The following is a 25,642-nucleotide window of genomic DNA, read 5'->3' as shown; positions in this document are numbered from 1 at the left end:
CATAATCGACCTCAGTCTATAAATGTCCTAGGTCAACTTGGCGTTGTGTTTAAAACGAGCCAGATAGAGGGACTGGCATTTTAGTGCAGGTCGTGGGAACTGAGGATGGGGATGGAGGACTCTGGCTTTGTCCAAAATAGACCTCTATTCCCTATGTAGTTTGTCATTTGGGAGGCAGACTGGATGCTGCTGTGCTGTGTTTGCCATATTAGTTATTGTCCCTTCTGTGACACAGGGCCCTACTGGTTATGAGAACCACTTCCCCATCCCTCCTCTCCCTTCGTCTCCCACCAACCATCAGTCACAGACACCGGGCCATACTGGTCCTGAGAACCACCTCCCCATCCCATCCCTCCTCTCCTCTAGTCTCCCACCAACCATCAGTCACAGGGCCCTACTGGTCCTGAGAACCACCTCCCCATCCCATCCCTCCTCTCCTCTAGTCTCCCACCAACCATCAGTCACAGACACCGGGCCCTACTGGTCCTGAGAACCACCTCCCCATCCCATCCCTCCTCTCCCTTCGTCTCCCACCAACCATCAGTCACAGGGCCCTACTGGTCCTGAGAACCACCTCCCCATCCCATCCCTCCTATCCTCTAGTCTCCCACCAACCATCAGTCACAGACACTGGGCCCTACTGGTCCTGAGAACCACCTCCCCATCCCATCCCTCCTCTCCTCGTCTCCCACCAACCATCAGTCACAGACACCGGGCCCTACTGGTCCTGAGAACCACCTCCCCATCCCATCCCTCCTATCCTCTAGTCTCCCACCAACCATCAGTCACAGACACTGGGCCCTACTGGTCCTGAGAACCACCTCCTCATCCCATCCCTCCTCTCCTCGTCTCCCACCAACCATCAGTCACAGACACCAGACCATACTCACTCATAATGGATCTCTGACTGTGTCTGAAGCATTGTTAGATGAGATGAAGGAAATATAAGTTCTCAGGTCACCTACATTCTGTTTGGGGGATGAGTTTGATTAGACCATATAGCTTTCTAGCACCAAAGGTGTCCAAAAACAGTCATTGTGCGTATGAATTTTGGACAAATACTAGATGTATAGCCTACTAGGTAAAACATATTTCAGAGTAATGAAGATATGTAGCGGGCTGCCTGGTAGGCTACTGTTTATGGTGCTATGGCTGTTCACATGCTGCTCACTGCGCACGCCTATAGCAGGTGAAACCTTTGGTCACTATAGACTATCAATAACCCTGGCACTGCCATAATCACAATCTAGCCATAGAAACATATAGAACTAAGTGCTGAATCGCTTGTCATTGATATTACACACTAAATATAGCCTAGCTCAGTGCCCAAGCAAAAGGCAGCGTTGAGGAAAATAAATGTAAAAAAGATCGACGTTTTACAAAGGAAGTAGCGCCCTCTAGAGCCACCATTGCAGACTGCATAGTTTTTTCCCATCAACTTGGGCAGCAGACATTTTCAGGCCTATGATATGCGCAAAAATTGTAAGTATCTGCTTAACAACGTATTAACTGGACTAATTAATTAACAAAATGACGAATTTGAATTATCAGACCGATATAAAAGTGACGTTGAAGTAAGCCTTCAATAACATTTCAGGACAAAATGGAATTCAATGGATTCAACGATGGATTCTAACAAGAAGTCATTGTCAAATTCAAAAGTAATTTTGGTGTAACATGCCTGGCCAATAAACATCCTTCATCACCATCTGCTTCGGCCTGATGAAGCGGCCAATCTATTTTTCGAGATTGATTAACGTTCCTTATAGCCCTCCACGCTCAACTCATCATGCCTAACTGTTTACAATCTGTTCGACGAAACATGGCTGCTGTCAAGTGAGCTGTTGATGGTGTACCGAACAGTTACAATTCACTTATATGTTCTCTTAAATGATTTATTTAAAATATTTTAATTGATAACAGTGTATTGTGACAGGGATAGTTTCAATAGTCTGCGTTTTACTCTGGAACCGTCACAAATTCCTTCACCCGCTATAACGTGCAAGTTAGCATCACTAGCTAGCTCAAGGAGAACAATGACGGCAAGCTCATCGGGTGGAAACACCTGTCTCACTGCTAAAGGTTTGGACATTAGTCTCGCAGCCCTGCAAAGACAAGATCCCTACATCAACAACATTGTAGATGTGGCGAGTCAAGTGGCGTTGTATACTTTCAACAACCGATCAAATGAATGGGTGAGTTAAGGGCTGCTACCGCTGCTCTGTTCGCGCTCCCTTCTCTTTTCAACAAAGTTGCATGTTATCTAACGTTAAGTAACATCTTAGCGGACTGATATGGATGCCACGTTATGAACTAGTTTGCCAGGTTGAATTCACGTGGTTTTGGGAGATGTGGCTAGCCATAGCTAGTATTCCAAGAAGCTAGACAGCTAACTAGCTAACATCACCCTATATCGCTTTCACGTCCTAGTCGGAACGAGGAAACTCAAATGTCCGACTTGCTAACTGGTTGGACGCGGTACGTGTATAACTAACCTATTAACGAGTCGGACATGATCTAATTCCGACTGGCACGTTAACTTGGCAATAATGCCAGCCCCACTATCTGCATTCGAGTTGTCGCCTAATGCCGCGTTTCAAACTGGGAACTCTGGAAAATACAAGGTCAAATCATGACGTCAGTGATTTTTAGGCCGGAGTTCCGGAGTTGGATGACCGTTCAAATCGATTTTTCCCAGTCCGAAAGTTTTCTTTTCCGAGTTCCCAGTTGTTTTGAAGGCGGTATATCGCCCACGAAGCTCCGATTCAATCTCACATTAGACAGCTCAGTAAGCGTTTTGTCAAAATCGGTTTGTGACTCACAAATTATAGTTTCGCAGTGCAGCTATCTTAATGTACTTCTCTTACGGCCGATAGCGATTGAATTAAGTGTTTTCAAGATGCATCTTTCCTGAAACACCATGCAGAGGAGGTCGCTGAAAGACTCTGCATGGTCAGTCTGCAGTGGCCATACAGCAGTTACTGTTATGCGGCCTCTGCAGAAGTCAAAGCAAACATAAATGTTGCGCTTAGCAGAGCTGTTGTCAAGTGAGTTTGTGTTTTATACAGGACCTCCCGCACCCACCAACATCAACCAATCATGTCAATGTTGAGATGTATGCAGCCCTCCACGTTGTTACTACATTTGAGGCACACAGCATGTGGTATGGAGCTTGGTTTGTCTGGAGGCTCCACGATTGCATCACACCCTCCATTGGAAGCCTCTGACCACATTACCCGGATCAAACATAAACAGTCTTTAAGTGCATGTTTGAGCATGTGTCTATACTGATAGGATGGAAAGGGAGCTCCGCTTTCTCCATTCAATCATTTCCTTCACATTATAATTATTTCACAATACTGACCATGGATCAGCTGCTAGAGAGATATTACCACCCATGGTTGCAAATATTGAGGCAACTTATTCTAATGCTTACCCTACAATAAAGAGCTAAATCATAGATTTGGCACGTTATTGTGCATGTTAAAGCCAATTTATGCTTGATCCAAAATGTAGTCAGAGGTTCCTATGGAGACGCGTCATACTCATCGTCAACAGCTGGAAGCACACATACCGGGGCACACAGTACCCATTGCCCTCCAGCTAGTTATTATTGTTAGATGTGGTGGACAAGAGTATTCATCACATTGCTGCTGGGTTTGTAAACAGCTGACAGTTTTCAGACTGAATGTTGACATAGTAGCTAACTAGGTGAATGAATATCAGCCACCCAGAACCAGATCTGGTGTGAATGCTTGCTTCTGGATTTGATCAATTCCAAGGTAACACAATGATGCTGATACTCTGATTTTTATCACTTAAAAATAGTGCGCCAAACAAACGAATGATTGCAACGTTAAACCATACAACTCTATGCATAAGCATGATTTTAAAGAATATTTGACAAAAACACATTTACTTGATGCGAGGTACAGAGTTTGGTGACATTAACAGAATGATGGTTTGTGCTATTTGTACAGTCATTCTGTTACCCAACTTTGCATCTGTTCCTCTAAGTAAATGTCTTTTTTTGTGCTTGTGTCTAGAGTTGTGTGGTTTAACTTTGAAGTCATTGTTGTTTTGTTTGGCAGACATTTTAAAGTGAAAAATCTGTCTCTCGGAATCATTCTGTTATCGTGGAATTTCCCACCTGGTTCTGAGGGTGGGGGTGACGGTGGTGAACCCCCCCCCCCCTTTCAAAAATAAATACATGAAATATGCAGGTGTAGGTGCACCCCAAAATCATGATTGGTCCAAATAACCAGTGACTCAGAAACCATCGCACCGGTAGAAGTTTTCTTCATAACTCTCATATCCCACAGCCTACGTAACATTTTGCTGTGAATGTTAAGGAGAGATCGATGAAGACTCTGTTCAAGCAAATCAATGTCTCTTTTAATGAACTCAACCCTAATCAGTTACTGTATGTTGTTTTGCAGGAGAAGACTGACGTGGAGGGGACCCTGTTTGTCTACACAAGGTATGATGGGTCTTTTTTACGATGCTAGCTAATTACTTTTTCTATGTACTTCCCCGTGAGCTTTGAATCTTGGTGGGGGTGCATCCCAAGTGGCACCCTATTCCCTTTATGGTGCGTCACGTTTGACCAGGGCCCATAGTCAAAAGTGTAGTGCACTATATAGGGAATAGGGTGCCATTTGGGACCGGTCTCTGTGTGTACTTCAGCTGTGAGCTGAGAAGCCTGCCTCCATCAGGTTAAATATAATGGGCTTAGTGGGTTAGCTACGTCAGCCCCCCTCCCTCTGAACAGATTGGTTATCACTGAGTAGACTATTATGGCCTGTAGCCTTGAAGAGCCATGACTACTTCCACACACCCTATCCCACCCAGGAAATAGGTCGTAAACATGTAACACCTTTCTGTTTCCTTATAGGACCAAATCTAACTGCCTGTAGCTCAGCACCCAAATCTAACTGCCTGTAGCTCAGCACCCAAATCTAACTGCCTGTAGCTCAGCACCCAAATCTAACTGCCTGTAGCTCAGGGACCTGAAACAAGGATATGAATATTCTTTATACCATTTGAAAGGAAACACTTTGAAGTGTGGAAATGTGAATGAATGTAGGAGGATATAACACGTTAGATCTGGTGAAAGATAACGTGTGTTTTTTTTTGTTTTTCTATTAAATGTTTTTGTTCCATCTTTGAAATGCGAGAGAAAGGCCAGACATTAACATAGGAGCCTAGGTGTAATTTAGACTGATCCAGTGAAGAACTACCTCACTACACAACATTTTTGCATCAAGTCAGCCAGGAGTTTGCCCAAATGTGCCGAATTGGTCAATTTATACATTTTCAAGTAAGTACATAACTATAGAGAACATACAAAACTGCTATGGTAATACAAAATACAAGTTTACACACTCCCAGGAATGTCATACATGATGGATCATTAGCTTCCCTCCAGAAAGCTAATGGGGCGGCAGGCAGCCTAGTGGTTAGAGCGTTGGACTAGTAACCGAAAGGTTGCAAGATTGACTCCCCGAGCTGACAAGGTAAAAATCTGTCCTTCTGCCCCTGAACAAGGCAGTTAACCCACTGTTCCTAGGCCGTCATTGAAAATAAGAATTTGTTCTTAACTGACTTGCCTAGTTAAATAAAGGTAAAATAAAATACATTTAAAAAGACACATCTAGGTGGCTGGGCGGGCGGGCTAGGTGTGGAGCCAGAGACAGCAGTGGGATAAAACTGTAGAGCCAGTTCCTACATTTTAATATACACATTTATTTTTTCAAACTACACTACATTTTATCTCTGGGATCCTCAGGATGACAAATCAGAGCAGATTACTGAATATATTAGTACATTATTTACCTTGATAGGTGAATGTATCAAACCAGTTGCTGTGATAAGTGTTTTGTTGTTGTGCACTATGCTCTAACAATAGCAGGTATTTTTCTTCTGTAATAGCTACTGTAAATTGGACACTGCAGTAAGATTAACAAGAATTTAAGCTTTCTGCCCATATAAGACATGTCTATGTCCCGGAAAGTCAGGTCAAATTATCGCATATTGAGCAACAACCGTCCCGGTTTATGGACCGATCCTGTACAGGTTAACTCTTTCTATTCATGCCCTCCTGTTTGTCCTCAGGCTAGCATCTCCCAGACATGGCTTCACCATAATGAACAGGCTGAGTATGGAGAACCTGACTGAACCCATCACTAAAGACCTGGACTTCCAACTGCAGGATCCGTTCCTACTCTACAGGAATGCTCGCTGTAAGTCCCCTGCACTATTCAGCCTATCTACATAGTACCAGGGCTATTAACCCTCCCTACTCAGAACCTGGGCTCGCTGTAAGTCCCCTGCACTATTCAGCCTACCTACATAGTACCAGGGCTATTAACCCTCCCTACTTAGAACCTGGGCTCGCTGTAAGTCCCCTGCACTATTCAGCCTACCTACATAGTACCTGGGCTATTAACCCTCCCTACTCAGAACCTGGGCTCGCTGTAAGTCCCCTGCACTATTCAGCCTACCTACATAGTACCAGGGCTATTAACCCTCCCTACTTAGAACCTGGGCTCGCTGTAAGTCCCCTGCAATATTCAGCCTATCTACATAGTACCAGGGCTATTAACCCTCCCTACTCAGAACCTGGGCTCGCTGTAAGTCCCCTGCACTATTCAGCCTACCTACATAGTACCAGGACTATTAACCCTCCCTACTCAGAACCTGGGCTCGCTGTAAGACCCCTGCAATATTCAGCCTACCTACATAGTACCTGGGCTATTAACCCTCCCTACTTAGAACCTGGGCTCGCTGTAAGTCCCCTGCACTATTCAGCCTACCTACATAGTACCTGGACTATGTGCAGGAGGTGTGTTTACATCACCACAGGAACTATGTGCAGGAGGTGTGTTTACATCACCACAGGAACTATGTGCCGGAGGTGTGTTTACATCACCACAGGAACTATGTGCAGGAGGTGTGTTTACATCACCACAGGAACTATGTGCAGGAGGTGTGTTTACATCACCACGGGAACTATGTGCCGGAGGTGTGTATGTGCCGGAGGTGTGTTTACATCACCACGGGAACTATGTGCCGGAGGTGTAGGCCTGTAGATGTTGATGTTTGCATTCCAGATGATATTTATTTCAGTCCTGCTAGGCTACACGTCTCAGGAGATTTACATTTGATTAGAGCAGATGTTACATTTGTAAAAAGAGATTGGATGTGAATCATGGTCAATACTACTGGAGTGTTCAGCGTAGTTTAAACAGATTGAAGATGCAGCTAACTTTCTACCATGTGGTGTAGTCCAGGAATCCTGGCCCATCATGGAGCACTTCATTTAAATGAGAACTATTTGCGGAGTGCATATCAGACCTGGGTTCAAGCACTATTTGAAATCTTTCAACACAAACTTTGAGCGTATCCCCTATCCCGGCTGGAGCGCCTGATGGATGGGATTTATAGTTTGGGGACTATTCAATTAGTCTGCTAAGCCAGACAAGCTCAATGAAGCCCACATGAAGTGGTTGAAATAACTTCGAATAGAATTTGAACCCAGGTCTGTTGCAGGCTGAGAAAGAGACTCAGTGCTGCAGACACACACATACCCTGAGGAGAGGAGCCTGGAGCCGTCTCTAGTCTAGTGGCTGTGGCCCCACAGGTCCATATATGGTTCAGAGGTATTTTTGTGGCAGTAGTCCCGGGTTTGAGTGCCTCTGTGCTGGTTTTCTACCGCAAGTGTCCTGCCAACAGCAGAGAGCCAGCCAACCAGCCTACTACGTTAGATACAAACCAACCTGTCATTATAAGTGGGACACGCTACACACACACACACACACACTGATGTACACATCATTCTCAGTGACAGGCAGGAGGAAGGCTTTGTTTAAGATATTGCTGGAGTCCTCGTTCGAATTATTAGACATTTACACACAAACAAAACTGTCCGGGAGGAAAAAATATATCTAACTGAGTTATTTATATGTGATGTTTAGAACACCACACGTCCCTCAACATGACCTTCCACGAGAGGTCACAGAATCTTATCACTAAACAAATATTTGGTTATGGGGTCGTTAGCTGGTGGCAGTGCCAGCCAGGCCAATTTAGAATGTTGTCTCAACTGTGACGCCATTGTGACATTGACAGCAAGCCGGTAATAGCTGGTTTTTGGACGAAATAAATTGAATATATATATATATATTTAGCATAGTGTCCTATAGTCTGTTTAGCATAGTGTCCTATAGTCTGTTTAGAATAGTGTCCTATAGTCTGTTTAGAATAGTGTCCTATAGTCTGTTTAGCATAGTGTCCTATAGTCTGTTTAGAATAGTGTCCTATAGTCTGTTTAGCATAGTGTCCTATAGTCTGTTTAGAATAGTGTCCTATAGTCTGTTTAGAATAGTGTCCTATAGTCTGTTTAGCATAGTGTCCTATAGTCTGTTTAGAATAGTGTCCTATAGTCTGTTTAGAATAGTGTCCTATAGTCTGTTTAGCATAGTGTCCTATAGTCTGTTTAGAATAGTGTCCTATAGTCTGTTTAGCATAGTGTCCTATAGTCTGTTTAGAATAGTGTCCTATAGTCTGTTTAGAATAGTGTCCTATAGTCTGTTTAGAATAGTGTCCTATAGTCTGTTTAGAATAGTGTCCTATAGTCTGTTTAGAATAGTGTCCTATAGTCTGTTTAGAATAGTGTCCTATAGTCTGTTTAGCATAGTGTCCTATAGTCTGTTTAGCATAGTGTCCTATAGTCTGTTTAGCATAGTGTCCTATAGTCTGTTTAGAATAGTGTCCTATAGTCTGTTTAGCATAGTGTCCTATAGTCTGTTTAGAATAGTGTCCTATAGTCTGTTTAGAATAGTGTCCTATAGTCTGTTTAGAATAGTGTCCTATAGTCTGTTTAGAATAGTGTCCTATAGTCTGTTTAGCATAGTGTCCTATAGTCTGTTTAGCATAGTGTCCTATAGTCTGTTTAGCATAGTGTCCTATAGTCTGTTTAGAATAGTGTCCTATAGTCTGTTTAGAATAGTGTCCTGTAGTCTGTTTAGAATAGTGTCCTGTAGTCTGTTTAGAATAGTGTCCTGTAGTCTGTTTAGAATAGTGTCCTGTAGTCTGTTTAGAATAGTGTCCTGTAGTCTGTTTAGCATAGTGTCCTATAGTCTGTTTAGCATAGTGTCCTATAGTCTGTTTAGCATAGTGTCCTATAGTCTGTTTAGAATAGTGTCCTATAGTCTGTTTAGAATAGTGTCCTATAGTCTGTTTAGAATAGTGTCCTATAGTCTGTTTAGAATAGTGTCCTATAGTCTGTTTAGAATAGTGTCCTATAGTCTGTTTAGAATAGTGTCCTATAGTCTGTTTAGAATAGTGTCCTATAGTCTGTTTAGAATAGTGTCCTATAGTCTGTTTAGAATAGTGTCCTATAGTCTGTTTAGAATAGTGTCCTATAGTCTGTTTAGAATAGTGTCCTATAGTCTGTTTAGAATAGTGTCCTATAGTCTGTTTAGCATAGTGTCCTATAGTCTGTTTAGCATAGTGTCCTATAGTCTGTTTAGCATAGTGTCCTATAGTCTGTTTAGCATAGTGTCCTATAGTCTGTTTAGAATAGTGTCCTATAGTCTGTTTAGCATAGTGTCCTATAGTCTGTTTAGCATAGTGTCCTATAGTCTGTTTAGCATAGTGTCCTATAGTCTGTTTAGCATAGTGTCCTATAGTCTGTTTAGCATAGTGTCCTATAGTCTGTTTAGCATAGTGTCCTATAGTCTGTTTAGCATAGTGTCCTATAGTCTGTTTAGCATAGTGTCCTATAGTCTGTTTAGCATAGTGTCCTATAGTCTGTTTAGCATGGTGTCCTATAGTCTGTTTAGCATGGTGTCCTATAGTCTGTTTAGAATAGTGTCCTATAGTCTGTTTAGAATAGTGTCCTATAGTCTGTTTAGAATAGTGTCCTATAGTCTGTTTAGAATAGTGTCCTATAGTCTGTTTAGAATAGTGTCCTATAGTCTGTTTAGAATAGTGTCCTATAGTCTGTTTAGAATAGTGTCCTATAGTCTGTTTAGAATAGTGTCCTATAGTCTGTTTAGCATAGTGTCCTATAGTCTGTTTAGCATAGTGTCCTATAGTCTGTTTAGAATAGTGTCCTATAGTCTGTTTAGAATAGTGTCCTATAGTCTGTTTAGAATAGGCAATATTTTTCTTTTCGACTAGCTGACAATAGAATAGGTCAACTTTTCTACTATGGGGGATAGTAGTTTGACATAGGCTAGTGTTTCCCTTTATAGTGCACTACGTTTGACCAGAGCCTATGCGTTCTAAATAGCACCCTATTCCCTTTATAGTGCACTACGTTTGACCAGGGCCAGGCCACTATATAAGGAATAGTGTGTCATTTGGGACACAGACATATGACAAGTGTTTGAGGCTTTCCTTACCTCCTGGTCGTACGTAGGTGTAGTCCATCTCTGTCTCTGTGATGAGCATGCCCTTGGCTGGCCCAACCTCCGGCTCCTCGTGAAGACGCTCATGTTTGGCTTTCCGCTGGAACAACCTCCCCAACATAGTCCCTCTAAGACGATAGTCTAGTAGTAGTGTTGTGGAGCTGCTACTAGCAGACAACGTTCAGACAACGTTTAGACAACGTTTCCTCTGGTGCTGCAGAGATACCAGTCTCCTGTCTGTCCTCTGGTACTGCAGAGATACCAGTCTCCTGTCTGTCCTCTGGTACTGCTGAGATACTAGTCTCCTGTCTGTCTGTCCTCTGGTACTGCTGAGATACTAGTCTCCTGTCTGTCCTCTGGTACTGCTGAGATACTAGTCTCCTGTCTGTCCTCTGGTACTGCTGAGATACTAGTCTCCTGTCTGTCTGTCCTCTGGTACTGCTGAGATACTAGTCTCCTGTCTGTCTGTCCTCTGGTACTGCTGAGATACCAGTCTCCTGTCTGTCCTCTGGTACTGCTGACATACCAGTCTGCTGTCTGTCCTCTGGTACTGCTGAGATACCAGTCTCCTGTCTGTCCTCTGGTACTGCTGAGATACCAGTCTCCTGTCTGTCCTCTGGTACTGCTGAGATACCAGTCTGCTGTCTGTCCTCTGGTACTGCTGAGATACTAGTCTCCTGTCTGTCTGTCCTCTGGTACTGCTGAGATACTAGTCTCCTGTCTGTCTGTCCTCTGGTACTGCTGAGATACTAGTCTCCTGTCTGTCCTCTGGTACTGCTGAGATACCAGTCTGCTGTCTGTCCTCTGGTACTGCTGAGATACCAGTCTCCTGTCTGTCCTCTGGTACTGCTGAGATACCAGTCTCCTGTCTGTCCTCTGGTACTGCTGAGATACCAGTCTGCTGTCTGTCCTCTGGTACTGCTGAGATACCAGTCTCCTGTCTGTCCTCTGGTACTGCTGAGATACCAGTCTGCTGTCTGTCTGTCCTCTGGTACTGCTGAGATACCAGTCTCCTGTCTGTCTGTCCTCTGGTACTGCTGAGATACCAGTCTCCTGTCTGTCTGTCCTCTGGTACTGCTGAGATACCAGTCTCCTGTCTGTCTGTCCTCTGGTACTGCTGAGATACCAGTCTCCTGTCTGTCTGTCCTCTGGTACTGCTGAGATACCAGTCTCCTGTCTGTCTGTCCTCTGGTACTGCTGAGATACCAGTCTGCTGTCTGTCCTCTGGTACTGCTGAGATACCAGTCTGCTGTCTGTCCTCTTCCTTTAACACGCTCTTTTGTTCTATGATGAAATAATGAACCAATATAACCCTTTCTCTGGTTTACAATACTGAGGTCCCTGACCTGTCTCTCCTCTTCCTGTCCCTGTCTCTCCTCTTCCTGTCCCTGTCTCTCCTCCTCCTCCTGTCTCCGTCTGTCCTCCTCCTGTCCCCGTCTGTCCTCCTCCTGTCCTCCTCCTGTCCCCGTCTGTCCTCCTCCTGTCCTCCTCCTGTCCCCGTCTGTCCTCCTCCTGTCCTCCTCCTGTCCCCGTCTGTCCTCCTCCTGTCCTCCTCCTGTGCCCGTCTGTCCTCCTCCTCTCCCCGTCTGTCCTCCTCCTGTCCCCGTCTGTCCTCCTCCTGTCCCTGTCTCTCCTCCTGTCCCCGTCTGTCCTCTAACAGTACTGTCTTCTCAGAGAGACTGTCTGGTGTGAGGCTGGGTAATGTCTGTCCTTCCCAGAGAGAGTAGTATAGTAGTCTAACCAGAGTAGTCCCCTGTAGCTACTGAGCTAAGTGGTCTCTCCTCAGCTCCTCCAGCGATCTCTCTCCTCTCTGGTTCTTAATTTTCCCAGGATTTGGAGATTTGGTCTGGTCCTTTTTCCAGGCGGTGACCTTTATCTTGGCTCTCCACAGCCCCAGGCAAGCAGGGCAGTGCAGGGTACACCGCTCAGGGGGCAGACAGGATGGCAGCAGGCAGGCAGACTCAGTAGCAGCTCCAACCTTAAGATCCAGCTACTCAGACCTCCCAGTGATTTACCCGCTGTCCTCACTGACTCAGTTACTCTCTCACTGTAGTCTGTCTCTCTGTCAGTCAGGAGCCAGCATGCTCTAGTCTACTGGCTGGCCCTCAGTCTCCGCCCTGTCCGCCCCACTTCACTCTTCTCTCCTTTCTCTCTCCTCCTTTCTTATCTCGCCCCCTGTCCTCTTTTTTTGGCCGACCGGCGGGCCAGAGCGTTATCTTCCTACGTGGCCTATTTGAGGCTGTGTGAGTTCTTACTGTGATGGAGGTGACAGGAGAAGTGTTCCTGGTCTGCCTGTCAACAGGGCTCCTGTCTCAGTCACGCTGAGTAGAGTAGTGGCCTGCCTTCTAACTCTCCCTGCTGCAGAGCCTCAATAACCCCTCTACCCCAGCACCTAATGAGTCCGGCCCCAGCCTGCCCCTAACCCTGGGTCACTGCCACAGAGACATGTTGTGCTTTCTCATAACACATCTGTCTGTAATATTGACGTTGGCTACACTGACTAGTTATTAGACTAAGAAGGTAATGAGGTCATGGTGACAGAACCCAGAACCTTCACTTCATCCATAACAATGTCATGAATCATGACTAAACATCATGAGGAGATCAACACAGCACTTTTTTAAATGTATTTAATCTTTTATTTCATCCATGATAGTCCACTCGGTAAGAGTCATCACAGTTTCCAAGAAGTTAACGTGGTCTGGCATGAGTCATAACTGATAAAGATGGTAGGTTTTAATATAATGGCTGTAGGTAATCCCACTGTGCCCTGCTGAACACAGCCCAGCCGCCCCTTCCTGGAATCTAGCGGTATGTCTTCCGTTCCAGGAATGTGAGGAATCGTCCTGGATGAGCGCTGTCCCAGTAGGAGAAAGGGTTTATACGTAGCACCTTCTCCAGCGTGGGGGGTTTATACGTAGCACCTTCTCCAGCGTGGGGGGTTTATACGTAGCACCTTCTCCAGCGTGGGGGGTTTATACGTAGCACCTTCTCCACCGTGGGGGGTTTATACGTAGCACCTTCTCCACCGTGGGGGGTTTATACGTAGCACCTTCTCCAGCGTGGGGGGTTTATACGTAGCACCTTCTCCAGCGTGGGGGGTTTATACGTAGCACCTTCTCCAGCGTGGGGGGTTTATACGTAGCACCTTCTCCACCGTGGGGGGTTTATACGTAGCACCTTCTCCAGCGTGGGGGGTTTATACGTAGCACCTTCTCCACCGTGGGGGGTTTATACGTAGCACCTTCTCCACCGTGGGGGGTTTATACGTAGCACCTTCTCCACCGTGGGGGGTTTATACGTAGCACCTTCTCCACCGTGGGGGGTTTATACGTAGCACCTTCTCCAGCGTGGGGGGTTTATACGTAGCACCTTCTCCAGCGTGGGGGGTTTATACGTAGCACCTTCTCCACCGTGGGGGGTTTATACGTAGCACCTTCTCCAGCGTGGGGGGTTTATACGTAGCACCTTCTCCAGCGTGGGGGGTTTATACGTAGCACCTTCTCCAGCGTGGGGGGTTTATACGTAGCACCTTCTCCAGCGTGGGGGGTTTATACGTAGCACCTTCTCCAGCGTGGGGGGTTTATACGTAGCACCTTCTCCAGCGTGGGGGGTTTATACGTAGCACCTTCTCCAGCGTGGGGGGTTATACGTAGCACCTTCTCCACCGTGGGGGGTTTATACGTAGCACCTTCTCCACCGTGGGGGGTTTATACGTAGCACCTTCTCCAGCGTGGGGGGTTTATACGTAGCACCTTCTCCACCGTGGGGGGTTTATACGTAGCACCTTCTCCAGCGTGGGGGGTTTATACGTAGCACCTTCTCCAGCGTGGGGGGTTTATACGTAGCACCTTCTCCAGCGTGGGGGGTTTATACGTAGCACCTTCTCCAGCGTGGGGGGTTTATACGTAGCACCTTCTCCACCGTGGGGGGTTTATACGTAGCACCTTCTCCACCGCGGGGGGTTTATACGTAGCACCTTCTCCACCGTGGGGGGTTTATACGTAGCACCTTCTCCAGCGTGGGGGGTTTATACGTAGCACCTTCTCCAGCGTGGGGGGTGTGTCCCATCATATCACATTTCCCCTCAAGTGTTCACTCGTTCACTACTTCCCTCATATAAAAGTGTTGTATGGGTGGAGACATGGGCTAGTGGGAGTTTCCACCATATTTCTTATACCAGTTATTTCATTTTAGAAATCAGTTAATGGAAGTGAACAAGTGCACTCTGAGAGGAAAGAGAGATGATTGGGACATAGCCCCTATTCCTCTTCTGACTGCCTGCCAGGAAGGAACGCATCAGAGAACCTGCCAAAACACACACACACACACACACACATACCACACACACACACACACACACACAGCAGTGACCCTAGCTCAGCAGTCGCCAACATTCATCGTTCAGTTTATTTTAGACTTTGGATCACACAAACACGTGTTGTAACGTTTTGGTTCCTTTCTCCCAGTGTTTTGTGATGTCTGTGTAATGGCTCCCGTGGCTCTAGCTGGTGTATTTAGCCGTGGCTCTAGCTGGTGTATTTAGCCGTGGCTCTAGCTGGTGTATTTAGCCGTGGCTCTAGCTGGTGTATTTAGCCGTGGCTCTAGCTGGTGTATTTAGCCGTGGCTCTAGCTGGTGTATTTAGCCGTGGCTCTAGCTGGTGTATTTAGCCGTGGCTCTAGCTGGTGTATTTAGCCGTGGCTCTGTGTCTGAGGGGACTGATGTTGACCTCGCTGCTGCACTGAACTCTGTTTTATCTGGATTTAGATTGGACCCTCCATTATGGCCATTGACTGACCTGTGACCTGTCTCGCTGTCTCGCTCCCTGCTCTGCTCTCTCTGTCTCTCTCTCTCTCTCTCTCTCGCTGTCTCGCTCCCTGCTCTGCTCTCTCTGTCTCTCTCTCTCTCTCGCTGTCTCGCTCCCTGCTCTGCTCTCTCTGTCTCTCTCTCTCTCTCTCTCTCTCTCTCTCTCGCTGTCTCGCTCCCTGCTCTGCTCTCTCTGTCTCTCTCTCTCTCTCGCTGTCTCGCTCCCTGCTCTGCTCTCTCTCTCTCTCTCTCGCTGTCTCGCTCCCTGCTCTGCTCTCTCTGTCTGTCTCTCTCTCGCTGTCTCACTCCCTGCTCTGCTCTCTCTCTCTGTCTGTCTCTCTCTCGCTGTCGTGCTCCCTGCTCTGCTCTCTCTGCCTCTGTGTCTCTGTCTCTCTGTCTGTCTCTCTGTCTTTCTCTCTGTCTCTGTCTCTCTCTCTGTCTTTCTCTCTGTCTCTCTCTGCCTCTGTCTCTCTGCCTCGGTCTCTCTGTCTCTCTCTGTCTCTCTCTGCCTCTGTCTCTCTGCCTCGGTCTCTCTGTCTCTCTCTGCCTCTGTCTCTCTCTACCTCGGTCTCTCTGTCTCTCTCTGCCTCTGTCTCTCTGCCTCGGTCTCTGTGTCTCTCTCTCTCTCTGTCTCTCTGTCTCTGTCTTTCTCTCTGCCTCTGTCTCTCTGCCTCTGTCTCTCTGCCTCTGTCTCTCTGTCTTTCTCTCTGTCTCTGTCTCTCTCTCTCTTTCTCTCTGTCTCTGTCTCTAGTAGCTATCTATGGCATCTGGTTCTATGATAAGGCGGACTGCCAGCGCATCGCAGAGCTTATGAAGTAGTGAGTAACACACACACACACACACACACACACACACACACACACAGACTCCCATCCTCTCTCTCTGTGTCCCCATGACACTGTCCCTGCAAGCGATCATCACTCACTGTCTACCAACAGCTACTTGCCACTAGTGTCTGTCTACACTGCTGCACTAAAACACTGGTGTGTGTCTGTCTACACTGCTGCACTAAAACACAGGTGTGTCTGTCTACACTGCTGCACTAAAACACAGGTGTGTCTGTCTACACTGCTGCACTAAAACACTGGTGTGTCTGTCTACACTGCTGCACTAAAACACTGGTGTGTGTCTGTCTACACTGCTGCACTAAAACACTGGTGTGTGTCTGTCTACACTGCTGCACTAAAACACTGGTGTGTGTCTGTCTACACTGCTGCACTAAAACACTGGTGTGTGTCTGTCTACACTGCTGCACTAAAACACTGGTGTGTGTCTGTCTACACTGCTGCACTAAAACACTGGTGTGTCTGTCTACACTGCTGCACTAAAACACTGGTGTGTCTGTCTACACTGCTGCACTAAAACACTGGTGTGTCTGTCTACACTGCTGCACTAAAACACTGGTGTGTGTCTGTCTACACTGCTGCACTAAAACACTGGTGTGTGTCTGTCTACACTGCTGCACTAAAACACTGGTGTGTGTCTGTCTACACTGCTGCACTAAAACACTGGTGTGTGTGTGTGTGTGTGTGTGTGTGTGTGTGTGTGTGTGTGTGTGTGTGTGTGTGTGTGTGTGTGTGCACTACCATTGCCAGTTCACAACAGCACAGACCAAACAACACACACCTCTAACCTCTCCTCTCTCAGTCTGACGAAACAGGAACAGGCCCTAGCCCAGCGGGGTCAACAGGGACCGGGTCAGGGGGGCTTGGTGTCTCCTCGAGCCCTGGAGGCAGCAGGGGACCCTGGGAAGGGACAAGGAGTGGACATCCTGCAGATGCTGACCAAAGCTCGCAATGAGTATGACAAGGTAGATCCCCACTGTATGTGTTTACCACTATGACAAGGTAGGTCCCCACTGTATGTGTTTACCACTATGACAAGGTAGGTCCCCACTGTATGTGTTTACCACTATGACAAGGTAGGTCCACACTGTATGTGTTTACCACTATGACAAGGTAGGTCCCCACTGTATGTGTTTACCACTATGACAAGGTAGGTCCACACTGTATGTGTTTACCACTATGACAAGGTAGGTCCCCACTGTATGTGTTTACCACTATGACAAGGTAGGTCCACACTGTATGTGTTTACCACTATGACAAGGTAGGTCCACACTGTATGTGTTTACCACTATGACAAGGTAGGTCCCCACTGTATGTGTTTACCACTATGACAAGGTAGGTCCCCACTGTATGTGTTTACCACTATGACAAGGTAGGTCCACACTGTATGTGTTTACCACTATGACAAGGTAGGTCCCCACTGTATGTGTTTACCACTATGACAAGGTAGGTCCCCACTGTATGTGTTTACCACTATGACAAGGTAGGTCCCCACTGTATGTGTTTACCACTATGACACGGTAGGTCCCCACTGTATGTGTTTACCACTATGACAAGGTAGGTCCCCACTGTATGTGTTTACCACTATGACAAGGTAGGTCCCCACTGTATGTGTTTACCACTATGACAAGGTAGGTCCCCACTGTATGTGTTTACCACTATGACAAGGTAGGTCCCCACTGTATGTGTTTACCACTATGACAAGGTAGGTCCCCACTGTATGTGTTTACCACTATGACAAGGTAGGTCCCCACTGTATGTGTTTACCACTATGACAAGGTAGGTCCACACTGTATGTGTTTACCACTATGACAAGGTAGGTCCCCACTGTATGTGTTTACCACTATGACAAGGTAGGTCCATATCCGCCACGCTGACCCTCAACACGGGGGCCCCTCAGGGGTGCGTGCTTAATCCCTTCGTCTACTTCCCTGTTCACCTACGACTGCGTGGCCAAGCACGACTCCAACACCATCAAGTTTGCTGACGACACAACGGTGAGACAGCCTATAGGAGGTCAGAGACCTGGCCGTGTGGTGTAAGGACAACAACCTCTCCATCAGCGTGAGCAAGACAAAGGAGATGATTGTGGACTACAGGAAAAGGCGGTCCGAACACGCCCCCATTAACATTGCCGGGTCTGTAGTGGAGCGGGTCGAGAGTTTCAAGTTCCTTGGTGTCCACATCACCACCGAACTATCATGGTCCAAACACACCAAGACAGTCATGAAGAGGGCAGGACAAAACCTTTTCCCCCTCAGGATACTGATAAGATTTGGCATGGGTCCCCAGATCCTCAAACTTCTACAGCTGCACCATCGAGAGCATCCTGACTGGTTGCATCACTGCCTGGTATGGCAACTGCTTGGCATCTGACCGTAAGGCACTAGAGGGTAATGGGTACGGCCCAGTACATCACTGGAGCCAAGCTTCCTGCCATCCAGAACCTATATACTAGGCGGTGTCAGAGGAAGGCCCATAAAATTGTCAGACTCCAGTCACCCAATTCATGGACTATTCTCTCTGCTACCGCACGGCAAGCGGTACCGGAAGGCCAAGTCTAGGTCCAAAAGGCTCCTTAACAGCTTTTTCCTCCAAGCCATAAGACTGCTGAACAATTGATAAAATGGCCATCCGGACTATTTGCATTCACCCCCCCCCCCCCCCCCCCCTCCCTTTTTTGTTTTTACACTGCTGCTACTTGCTGTTTATTATCTATGCATAGTCACTTTACTCCTACCTACATGTGCAAATTACCTCGACTAACCTGTACCGCCGCACATTTTACTCGGTACCGAGCTGACAAGGTAACTAACTATCTGTCGTTCTGCCCCTGTGCAAGGCAGTTAACCCACTGTTCCCTGGTGTCCGTTAAGGCAGCCCCCCCCCCCCCACCTCTGATTCAGAGGGTTAAATGAGGAAGACTCATTTCAGTTGTATAACTGACTACTGTAGGTATCCCCCTTCCCGGTACCCCCTCTATATAGCCTCATTATTTTGTTACTTTTAAACATTTTTTATTTACGTTTATTTAGTTAATATTTTCTTAATAATTTTCTTAATTGCATTGTTGGTTAAGGGCTTGTAAGTTAGCGTTTCACGGTAAGGTCTACACCACATGCTACCACTATGACAAGGTACTAACACACCACTACCACTAGGGGGCACTAAAGCATATAACAAGGCTGCAGCCTGTGATTCATGTATTTCTGAGGAAGTAAGATGTCTGCTGCTGTATCATAATGTGTGCATACTAATGTATTCCTGAATGCGCCATGTATGAAAATGGGTTAAATGAACGGACATCAATGTCCTGTTATTGTGTCTCTGTCTGTCTGTCTCCCTCTGTCTGTCTGTCTCCTCTCAGGGTGGTCAGCCAGAGCCTAAAGAGATAGGAGGGTCTAGTGTTCTTAATGCCAACCCCAGCCTGATCAAACCTATCCCTGTCAAACCTATGGAGAGATTTCCCCATCAGGGGCTACAGGAGAGGCCTGTTCAGGTACACAGAGCCTTTCACCTTATTCAACACACATGAAATAAGTAGATTTTAAATGTGGTTTATCCACCATGTGAATTAGTGGGTTTTTTAAATGGTCAGATTGCTGATTTCTAACAGTGTTGAGCTGGTTTCACAGTTAGTTTTTAAATGGTCAGATTTCTGATTTCTAACAGTGTTGAGCTGGTTTCAAGGGTAGTTTTTAAATGGTCAGATTGCTGATTTCTAACAGTGTTGAGCTGGTTTCACAGTTAGTTTTTAAATGGTCAGATTGCTGATTTCTAACAGTGTTGACCTGGTTTCACAGTTAGTTTTTAAATGGTCAGATTGCTGATTTCTAACACAGTGTTGACCTGGTTTCACAGTTAGTTTCTACTGTTTGTTTTCCTTATGTTCTCTCCTTTCTGTTTCACACCACCGATCTCTCACCCTCTCTATCTCTCCATCACCCTTTTCCTCTCTTAGGATAGTCAAGGAGAGCCCAGGCCTCTCTCTCTGGCAACTCTGTTTGGTGTCCAGCAGCCCAGAGCAGAGCTGGTCTCTCCCATGGCTGGGTCAGGGTCAGTAGGTCCAGGGTCCCAGCCCCTGGGGAAGCCTGGAGGCGTCCGCCCGGCGGTGGCCCGCTCTTTGTCCTACGACGACCCAGTCCAGGCCCAGCTCCATCTCCAGGCCCAGGAAGGGGGTCTGATCTCAGGTAGCAGCCCCCCGCAGCACTGCCCTGCCTTCCAGAAGCTCATGAAGGATGCCGCCTCCTCCTCCCAGCCTCAGAACCAGCTCCAGCGAGACGGTCCTATGGAGCAGCTCCAACCCGTCTCCGAGTCACCCGAGAACAGACTGCATGAGAACGGAGCCCCCTCTGTCCATCACCACCATCGGACCCAGGCCAGACAAGACCCCATCCAGAGACTGTTCCAGAACCAGCCCACTTCCACCACCTCTTCAATGACGACCTCCGCTCCCTGTTGTTCTCGTCCTCCTCCTCCTCCTCTCATCCCTGGTCTCCAGTCTGCTCATCTTCAGCCTCTCCTGGTGGATGCTTTGGGCTTCCCTGGTTCTCAACACCATCACCTCCACCTCCCCCCTCACCAGGCCCAGCCGTTGTACTTCAGCCCCACCAAGCCGCCCCAGATGCTGGTCCCCATGTTGCCCTCACACCCCTCCCAGTCTCAACCTCCCCACCAACCCCAGCCTGGTCATCCTCAACCTCAGTCACAGCCCTGTCACTCTTTCCACCCCTTCCAGCACCCCCAGCCCTTATACCTCCACCCCCAGCCAGGTCACCCCCAGCCGGGGCAGCTAACTGGTGTCGTCTCCCCCCATGAGCTGCTCCAGAGGCTGCAGCTGGTTCAACAGGAGCAGAGTCTGGTTCCGGAGCCCACTAGGCCTTCCTCTAACCTGGCTCCCCGCTTCCACGAGCCTGTCCCTCTAGCCCCCTCAGCCCCCCCAGCCATGGGGCAGCACGGCCAGCAGTCAGCTCATTCTACAGCCAGGTCTCTGGACAGTTTGGCTGACAAGAACTCTGCAGGCACCACTGCTCAGAAGTTCCAGGTAAAAAAACGAAATATATCCTATCTCACTCAAAGGACCTTCAAAAAAAAGTGCTGGAGTGGTTTTGTACAGGGAGGGGTCTGGGTTTGTGTCTCTAACCATCTCCTCTCCATCTCCAGGTGATCTCCCCCCAGCGTATCCCAGCCACGGTGGCACCTACCCTGCTCCTGTCCCCCAGTGTCTTCTCCCAGGCCAAGCGCCCCCAGGCCAAAGCCTCTGGGGACACCCACTGCCCCCCTGGCCCTCATCCTTCCTCAGCCCTCCTGGCCCCACAGGCCCCTGACGACCCCCAACCCAGGGGCCTCTCTAAGAGCCAGCTCCAGGCCACCCTGCTGCACCTCATACAGGTAGGAGAGAGGAAGAGCCAGTCTGTTTTTACAGAAACAAAGTTACACTGAACAAAAATATAATGGCATCATGCAACAATTTCAATGATTGTACGTCGTTACAGTTCATATAAGGCAGTGGTCACCAACCGGTCCATCCAGATCAACTGGTTGGTCTTCAAGGCATTACTAGTCGAGTCATTCCTAACGTTTCTGGAGAAAAGCCAACAATAAAGGCTTGCCCTGTTGGCGGTGGGTGCACTTGATTCAGAAGCCCTGTTGGCGGTGGGTGCACTTGATTCAGAAGCCCTTGCACTTGATTCAGAAGCCCTGTTGGCGCTGGGTGCACTGATTCAGAAGCCCTGTTGGCGCTGGGTGCACTTGTAAAGAAATTTGTGCACAACATTTTTGAGAAATAAGCTTTTTGTTCTGTTTGGAACATTTCTGGGATCTTTTATTTCAGCTCATGAAACACAGGACCAAGACTTTCCATGTTGCATTTCTATTTTTCTTAAATATATTTACATAACAAGACTAGCAATTCTGCAGGCGTCAAACTCTCCAGTCCTTGAAGAAGCAGCTGGTCACACAGCCAAGTGGATTGTCCTGGGTTCCTGCCTTTATGTTTATATTCTGTCTTTCTGCTCAGGACACTGTCAGAGACACGCTGTTTATGTTCAGTCTTTGTACAGCCAGACAGTCTTGCCAAAGGACCTTGAGGTTATTCATCGACGTGCAGACAGAGAAACACTGTCCTGCTAAAGAGAGCTGTTTCAGACCAGCGCAGACAGAGAAACACTGTCCTGCTAAAGAGAGCTGTTTCAGACCAGCGCAGACAGACACTGTCCTGCTAAAGAGAGCTGTTTCAGACCAGCGCAGACAAACACTGTCCTGCTAAAGAGAGCTGTTTCAGACCAGCGCAGACAGACACTGCCCTGCTAAAGAGAGCTGTTTCAGACCAGCGCAGACAGACACTGTCCTGCTAAAGAGAGCTGTTTCAGACCAGCGCAGACAGACAGACACTGTCCTGCTAAAGAGAGCTGTTTCAGACCAGCGCAGACAGACAGACACTGTCCTGCTAAAGAGAGCTGTTTCAGACCAGCGCAGACAGACAGACACTGTCCTGCTAAAGAGAGCTGTTTCAGACCAGCGCAGACAGACAGACACTGTCCTGCTAAAGAGAGCTGTTTCAGACCAGCGCAGACAGACAGACACTGTCCTGCTAAAGAGAGCTGTTTCAGACCAGCGCAGACAGACAGACACTGTCCTGCTAAAGAGAGCTGTTTCAGACCAGCGCAGACAGACAGACACTGTCCTGCTAAAGAGAGCTGTTTCAGACCAGCGCAGACAGACACTGTCCTGCTAAAGAGAGCTGTTTCAGACCAGCGCAGACAGACACTGTCCTGCTAAAGAGAGCTGTTTCAGACCAGCGCAGACAGACAGACACTGTCCTGCTAAAGAGAGCTGTTTCAGACCAGCGCAGACAGACAGACACTGTCCTGCTAAAGAGAGCTGTTTCAGACCAGCGCAGACAGACAGACACTGTCCTGCTAAAGAGAGCTGTTTCAGACCAGCGCAGACAGACAGACACTGTCCTGCTAAAGAGAGCTGTTTCAGACCAGCGCAGACAGACAGACACTGTCCTGCTAAAGAGAGCTGTTTCAGACCAGCGCAGACAGACAGACACTGTCCTGCTAAAGAGAGCTGTTTCAGACCAGCGCAGACAGACAGACACTGTCCTGCTAAAGAGAGCTGTTTCAGACCAGCGCAGACAGACAGACACTGTCCTGCTAAAGAGAGCTGTTTCAGACCAGCGCAGACAGACAGACACTGTCCTGCTAAAGAGAGCTGTTTCAGACCAGCGCAGACAGACACACGGTCCTGCTAAAGAGAGCTGTTTCAGACCAGCGCAGACAGACAGACACTGTCCTGCTAAAGAGAGCTGTTTCAGACCAGTGCAGACAGACACTGTCCTGCTAAAGAGAGCTGTTTCAGACCAGCGCAGACAGACAGACACTATCCTGCTAAAGAGAGCTGTTTCAGACCAGCGCAGACAGACACTGTCCTGCTAAAGAGAGCTGTTTCAGACCAGCGCAGACAGACAGACACTGTCCTGCTAAAGAGAGCTGTTTCAGACCAGCACAGAGTGCAGACACACACTCAACCTGTCCAAATACTAATGTTTTGTTTATATTCCACACTCCTGATCAGAGGACTCTGTTGCTCGCTTATCTCTGTCTACTTCTCTCCCTTCCTCTCCATCTCTCTCCTCTACTCCTCTCCCTTCCTCTCCTCTACTCCTCTCCCTTCCTCTCCTCTACTCTTCTCCCTTCCTCTCCTCTACTCCTCTCCCTTCCTCTCCTCTACCCCTCTCCCTTCCTCTCCCTTTCTCTCTCTAGCTCTCAATCCTTCTCCAACTCTCTCTCTCTCTCTCTCTCTCTCTCTCTCTCTCTCTCTCTCTCTCTCTCTCTCTCTCTCTCTCTCTCTCTCTCTCTCTCTCTCTCTCTCTCTCTCTCATTCTCTCTAATTCTCTCTCTCTCTCTTTCAGAACGACAGTTCCTTCCTGGATACCATCTATGAGTCCTACGCCCAGCGCTTCTCCACGGAAGCCACCGCAAACAAGTTCTGAGGCCAGGGCCCTGTTTAATGAGGCACCCAATAGAAAAATGTTTCAAAACGCTTTGCAACGGGAAGTGAAAATCAGCATTTCCTATTGGACGAGTCCAGGGAGCCCTTCTCCCTGTTGGTCTGTTTTCTTCCGTTAGGTGCTTAATGAGTCCCAAACCGGCACAATCATTTTATCATCTAAACCATTTGCTGATCTAGCTAAATGAGTCTTCCTAATGTGAGCACTGTCGATGTAACCTGTGGATTCAGATTACAAGGAAATTACATTTTTGCCATTTTTAAGATGTTTTTATCATAAGAATAAAATAATTGAAAGTTTGAATGGGATATTGTAGTAAGAGCTATCAAACAATTGTATATGTTTTGGAATGACTGTACTTGTTTTTAAAAGGTTCCTCTCTTAACTAAAATGGTTTTCCAGGCATTTGACAATGTTTAATTAACTTGAAGTTGGATGAGTTTATTTGAACACTTTATTAAGTGGAAATATTTTCTATTTTAAAATCTTAAGCTTGTACTACCTCACAGAAGTGACCCTCTGTATCTCTGTTGAGGTAAACGTTTCCCAAAGGAGGAATTACATACTGTAGAACCTAGCATTTATTTTCATAATGCGTTTGGCTTTATTTCCACATGTCTTCTGTGCTCACACATCCTAGACTAGTTTGATAGACGGTTTATATGTATCAGGCAAAGGGTTTAAGAAACTATTTTATGTTACGAGAGAGACAGATAATAGAATATTGTCTATTTTTCTATGCCGTTGTCATACGAGGACATTTTAAAAACACATTTTAAAAACACAATGTTGCAATGACAGTTTCAGGAAGTGTTTTAATTCACACTATCTGGCATGTATCAATTATTTTAAAACCTGTGGAATCTGGAGTCCCATCATTTTGTTCTTTTGGTTTTGAAAACCACTTTTTCTTTTCTTTTTTTCCCCCCAGAGTCAAACATTGTGACCGCAAAGCCCACTTCCTGACTTATTTCTTGTGTAATGATTGAACAGTCTCTGGACCACAACTGAATTGGAAATAAATTGTCTTCTTCAAACATGTGGCTCTGAGGTGAAGTTTCCACTAGGCACAGACCTAGGATCAGCTTCCCCTTCCCCAATATTAACCTTAACCATTAGTGGGGGGAAATGCTAAACTGACCCAAGATCAGCGTCTACGGGCAGCTTCACTCTACTTATTTCACTATTTTAAGAGAAAATGTCTGCCTCCAAAAATTCACCCTGTTCCCTATATAGTACCTTTTGACCAGAGCCCTACTGCACCATATAGGGAGTAGGGTGCCATTTGGGACTCTAGCCTTATTACAGAGTTTTACTTTACCCAGTCAGTCTGTCCTTGGGATGTGGACAAAGTGACTTAGAAATGTTATAGTGTGGAAATGTGTATTCCACTCTCATTTACAGTAAGTCTCAAGTGCTTTGTGGAAGGAGGGAGGGATCCACTTCTCAAGTGCTTTGTGGAGGGAGGGAGGGGGGATCCACTTCTCAAGTGCTTTGTGGAGGGAGGGAGGGGGGATCCACTTCTCAAGTACTTTGTGGAGGGGGGAAGATCCACTTC

At 47.1% G+C, this 25,642-nt stretch overlaps 1 protein-coding gene across 2 annotated transcripts; it reads left to right on the top strand.

The window, feature by feature from the left end:
• Positions 1–1,791: 1,791 nt before the first annotated feature.
• LOC145880066 (mRNA-decapping enzyme 1B) lies at positions 1,792–25,121 on the top strand. 2 transcript variants are annotated; one of them, XM_082977958.1, is made up of 9 exons: positions 1,792–2,195; positions 4,440–4,480; positions 6,115–6,242; positions 15,977–16,040; positions 16,870–17,032; positions 19,435–19,566; positions 20,029–21,111; positions 21,231–21,458; positions 23,986–25,121. In XM_082977958.1, the coding sequence occupies exons 1-9, from the start codon at positions 2,037–2,039 to the stop codon at positions 24,064–24,066; spliced, it is 2,079 nt and encodes a 692-aa protein (XP_082834084.1). In that variant the 5' UTR covers positions 1,792–2,036; the 3' UTR covers positions 24,067–25,121. The 2 variants fall into 2 exon arrangements, with proteins under 2 accessions (XP_082834084.1, XP_082834083.1); XM_082977957.1 differs by having other exon boundaries at positions 1,793–2,195; positions 15,974–16,040.
• The last annotated feature ends 521 nt before the right edge of the window (positions 25,122–25,642 follow it).

Source organism: Salmo salar, chromosome 07 (assembly GCF_965601325.2).
Source record: "Salmo salar chromosome 07, fSalSal1, whole genome shotgun sequence".
In the NCBI taxonomy this organism is placed as follows: Eukaryota; Metazoa; Chordata; class Actinopteri; order Salmoniformes; family Salmonidae; genus Salmo; species Salmo salar.
This window is presented reverse-complemented; position numbering and strand designations above follow the sequence as displayed.

What these genes read in the sequence shown, in the direction of transcription:
- LOC145880066 (XM_082977957.1), top strand. Translation starts at nt 2,037, where the DNA reads ATGACGGCAAGCTCATCGGGTGGAAACACCTGTCTCACTGCTAAAGGT. An exon ending in ACAACCGATCAAATGAATGG is followed by an intron (nt 2,196 to 4,439) that starts GTGAGTTAAGGG and finishes GTTGTTTTGCAG; the next exon opens with GAGAAGACTGACGTGGAGGG. An exon ending in ACCCTGTTTGTCTACACAAG is followed by an intron (nt 4,481 to 6,114) that starts GTATGATGGGTC and finishes GTTTGTCCTCAG; the next exon opens with GCTAGCATCTCCCAGACATG.